The sequence below is a fragment of the Xiphophorus maculatus genome, chromosome 2 (genome assembly GCF_002775205.1).
Source record: "Xiphophorus maculatus strain JP 163 A chromosome 2, X_maculatus-5.0-male, whole genome shotgun sequence".
NCBI classification, from domain to species: domain Eukaryota; kingdom Metazoa; phylum Chordata; class Actinopteri; order Cyprinodontiformes; family Poeciliidae; genus Xiphophorus; species Xiphophorus maculatus.
The window spans coordinates 14,856,767-14,861,262 of record NC_036444.1 but is presented as its reverse complement, the minus strand read 5'-3'; the positions used below and the strand labels follow the sequence as shown (position 1 = coordinate 14,861,262).

At 40.5% G+C, this 4,496-nt stretch overlaps 1 protein-coding gene across 1 annotated transcript; it reads left to right on the top strand.

Moving 5' to 3' along the window:
• The first annotated feature begins 989 nt into the window (after positions 1-989).
• LOC111611794 (piggyBac transposable element-derived protein 3-like) lies at positions 990-2,639 on the top strand. The gene is made up of 2 exons (XM_023349903.1): positions 990-1,113; positions 1,264-2,639. Exons 1-2 carry the CDS (start codon positions 990-992, stop codon positions 2,637-2,639), a joined length of 1,500 nt encoding a protein of 499 aa, XP_023205671.1.
• The last annotated feature ends 1,857 nt before the right edge of the window (positions 2,640-4,496 follow it).

Genomic DNA, 4,496 nt, shown 5'->3' with positions numbered 1-4,496 from the left:
AATGAAAGCACATTTTTAACATTTCACAGGAGGTGCAAGAATGTTACGCCATCATAAAAGGGAAGGGTGGTCTTATGTTATCAACATCTTTGGAAACTGATACCATAAGTAAATGTGTGTTAATGAAAAGAAAAGTGAGCTGTACCCTCTTTTGCAGCCTCAAGCACAGCACCCCTGTTGAAAATTAACCTGCACCCTCAGGTGTCATGTTGCTTTTAATGTCAGCTGGAACTGATTAATACCTGTAACTTCAGCAGATTCAGTTGATATGGGACTGAATGCTAATTAAACAGTTTACCATTATAGTCAAAGGCCAGATGTGGTAGCTTTTCTGGATTTGAGAACTTGATGTAGCAAGAGGGAGAAGTTCACTTTACGGAGTGATGCAAACATTTTCACATACAGCAAGTTTTTCACATCACAACTCCAAATGTTAATATATTTTATTGGGATTCTGTGATGAACAACAATAGCAACACATTAACCCTCTATGGCATTGTGTTGCCCTCAGGCAACAAACCACTATTTTGGCCCACACACCGCCCCTTTAAAGTTTTTTTAAGTAAAACATCACATAAAAAATCTGATGATATGTCTGTGACCAATGAAATTTGAGCTGGGCGTGGCTTTGACCTTTGTCTTGGGGTGAAACAATCCTTTTTTTGGACCGCAGCTGACTTGGACACACCGCTAGCAGAAGGTAAGATAAATTTCACTTTTTTACATGTTTAAATTTAAATAATTTTGTATAAATAATATCTGTGATGTGCATGAATAAGTGAAAAAGCATATTTGATTGAGTAAAGACACCTTTTGTCTTCATTTATATACTAAAATGGCAGTTTTTCATTCGTTGCCTCAGGGCAACATTGTGCAGTTAGTCCACTTTTGTGTGAACTATAACATGCTCATGGATGGAGATGTGTAGGGATATGTAGTTATCAACATAATCAATTTTTTTCTGTACTATCTACTATTACTCATAGGAAATGGATGCACAAAGATTTTATGGGCGTAAGGAGCATGATCAAGCGGTTAGGCTCATTCCTTCTGACAGTGAGGACAGTGAGCTTGAGGAGAGTGACAGTGAGGAAGAGTGGACTCCAAAATCAGGTTTGAGGGAGAGTTAGGAGATCAGGGTTCAGTCAATAGAGTAACATACTGTATGGAATGAGCATGTATGTGCGTTTGTACATAAGTGAGTGAAGAGAGGTATATATAACCTATTCTAATTTTATGCTTACTGGTTTCTTTTGAAAACAGATGACCTGCCTGATGACAATGAGTCTGTGGATGAAGAGGAAAATGAAGAGGATGAAGTATCACAGGAAGCTGTTCCACGCTTACCGCGTTGGAGAACACCCCACAGTGCCAATATCACTGATTACCCAGAATGGCAGGCCAGTCTTCCAAAATCAGATCATATCAATTCCCCCTACAAATACTTCAAGATGTTTTTTTCTGAAGACATTCTGGAAGTAGTTCTAGAGCAGTCAAATTTATATGCCATTCAGTGTGACACCAACAAGCCCCTTAACCTCACTAAAAAAGAACTGGAACAATTTATGGGTACAGCAGTATACATGTCATTGTTTGGATTACCAGGCACCCGCATGTTTTGGAACAAAGCCACCCGAGTGTCCCAGGTAGCTGACACCATGGCACTAAACAGATGGGAGTTCATTAAAAAATCCCTGCACTTCAACAACAATGAAGTGAGACAACGAGAAAATATTGATCCACTCCACAAAATCCGACCACTGGTCACTCATCTTACCTCAAAGCTGCAGACAATACCAATGATTGAGAAGTTGGCTGTGGATGAGCAGATGGTCCCTTTCAAGGGAAGAAATAGACTCAAGCAATACCTGCCAGCTAAGCCAAAGAAATGGGGCTACAAGATATTCATCTTGGCTGGCTCTGATGGTGTCCCGCACAATTTTGAGATTTACACGGGGAGAGTTGTGCAACCACCTGAGCTGCCAGATGTAGGAGCAAGTGGCAATGTTGTCCTCCGCCTGGCCCAGCCAATACCCAGACAGCAGAACTACAAGGTGTTCTTTGACAACTGGTTCACGAGTGTCCCTCTCATTCTCACACTTGCTCACCAGGGAATTCACTGTACTGGTACTGTTCGTAGCAACAGACTACCAGGTGTCAACTTGATGTGTGATGTTGAGTTGAAGAGAACTGGGCGTGGATCTTTTGAACAGAAGATCGCCATGGTTGGAGAAACCACCTTGCATGCTGTGAAATGGTATGATAACCGTTCAGTCAGTCTTCTCAGCAATTACATTGGAGCGCACCCAGTCACCGACGTTGATAGGTGGGATGGCAAGCAAAAAAAAATCATCAAAGTTCCCTGTCCTGCTGTGGTGAGAGAGTACAATAAGAATATGGGTGGAGTGGATCTTCTGGACTCCCTCATTGCACTGTACCGCAACAAAATCAGGTCGAAAAAGTGGTACCATCGGCTGATGTTCCACTTTATCGACATGACCATCGTGACTGCCTGGCTGCTCTACAAGAGAGACTGCAGCAGCACTGGGATGAGAAAAGAGGAACAGATGAGGCTTTATACATTCAAGTCATATATTGCAGAAAGCTTGTGCAAAAGTGGAAAGAATCTGGAGCGTTAGAGAGGTCGTCCCAGTTCCACAATTGCTGGGGAGTACGAAGAGAAGAGGAGAAGAGGACCTACTACACCTATCCCGGTCCCTGATGTGCGTCTGGATGCCACAGCCCACTGGATGGTCATGGATGAAAAGAAAGGGAGATGCAAGGTACCAAGATGCAAAGGTACACCTAAAGCCAAGTGCCAAAAATGTGACGCCCACCTTTGTTTCACATCCACCAGCAACTGCTTCATGAGGTTCCATACAGAATAATACAAACTGTACTTTGTAAAAAAGAAAAACACGGAGCCATTCAGTACCCCACAGGAACATGTATTTGGAAACATAAACACACACTGCATCTAATCTCTAATGCACTAATTGATAAACCATTTGTGGCTGTTTGTTGAAAGGAAACTTGTTGAAATTGTTGTTGTTGAAATTAAACTTCTTCTAATGTGTTTATTGCTTGTTTGTTAATCATTCCACTTAAAGAAAACCTTGGCGTTTTAGTACCCTCATAGCATGTTGTTGCCCTGAGACAACAAACCAAAATCTGGTGGGGGTGGCAGGGTGGAGCACATTTTCTGATTGATATATTATAAAGACCCCCTCAAACTCCCAAAACTAGGGTGAAATATTTTTTTCCTCATAAAATAAAAATTCATGCCATAGAGGGTTAACTAATAAAAAACTAAAAAGTGTGGCATGAACTTGCATTTTGCAAGAATTACATCTTTGCAAAAATATCTCAAGTTCAGTGAGATTGGACTGCAGTAAAAATGTTGTCACATTTTCTTAGTTAGATTTTGTCATAGCATGTAGATGGTGCAGGACCCAAATGCAGAGCAGGCTAAGGCAGCAAGTAGTAGTTGAAAGTTTAATGAAAAATGATAAATAAGAAGTTACAAAATTAGGCATTCACTTGGAGCCACATCAAGCAACAAACAGAGACCAGGTACAAGGGGTATAATGTGGAATAATGGGAGAAACCAGAAAGGAGTGAGAGGTGGAGAAGTGCTTAAATACTGAGAGAGTGAGTGCTGGAACAATAGACCCGGGCTGATTAACTAACGGGTTGCAGGTGTGAAGAGAGGGCTGAAGGCAGGCTGACGGTAGAGGGAGGGAGAGGGAGAACATCACTGGGAGTGAGGAGGCGTGAACACATAGAAGAACTGGGAAAACAAATCTAACAAAAGTTAACTTCAGAACAAGAAAAAATTAATAAAGAGAATATAACTTAGAATAACTAGGCATGGCTAAATTAAAGTAAAACAGAAACATGGCCAATCTAATCAAAACTAAGAATAAGACAGCACAGAAAACATATAAAAATCCAGAGGAAAACAACCCAGAATCCCAATAGAGTTAGGCCTGGCCTAATAAATTAAAATGCCTTGATATAAACCATTCTATTGTAATTTTGTCAATATATTTGCATATTCACTGAAACCTGCCCCTACAGTCTCATGTCTTCTGCAGCCCCTAACAGATTTTCTTTCAGTGTGGCTCCATAATTAACCATCCATCTTCCCATCAACTCTAACAACTCCATGTTTCTGCTGGAGAAAAGCATTCACACCATGATCACCATGTTTCACTGTTGGGATGCTGTATTCCAGGTGCTGTGCAGGGTTTCCCAGCAAACATAGCATTTTAAAAAAAGCCAAAAAGTTCAATTTGATTTCATCTGATCAGAAAAAGTCATTCCAAATGTTTGCTTTGGCCAAAACTACAAACATGACATATGGTCTTCTTTTAACAATGTTTTTTTTTCTTGCCAAAGTTTTATAAATGCCAGATTTATAGAGTGGATAGCACGATTTTCAAGTCAATGGATTATCATATATTATTTGTATATTAACACTGCTCCTCTGAGTA

Bases quoted from the DNA above. Each gene is read 5' to 3' on its own strand.
- LOC111611794 (XM_023349903.1), top strand. From the start codon at position 990: ATGGATGCACAAAGATTTTATGGGCGTAAGGAGCATGATCAAGCGGTT. The intron at 1,114-1,263 runs GTTTGAGGGAGA...TTTTGAAAACAG, and splicing joins AGAGTGGACTCCAAAATCAG to ATGACCTGCCTGATGACAAT.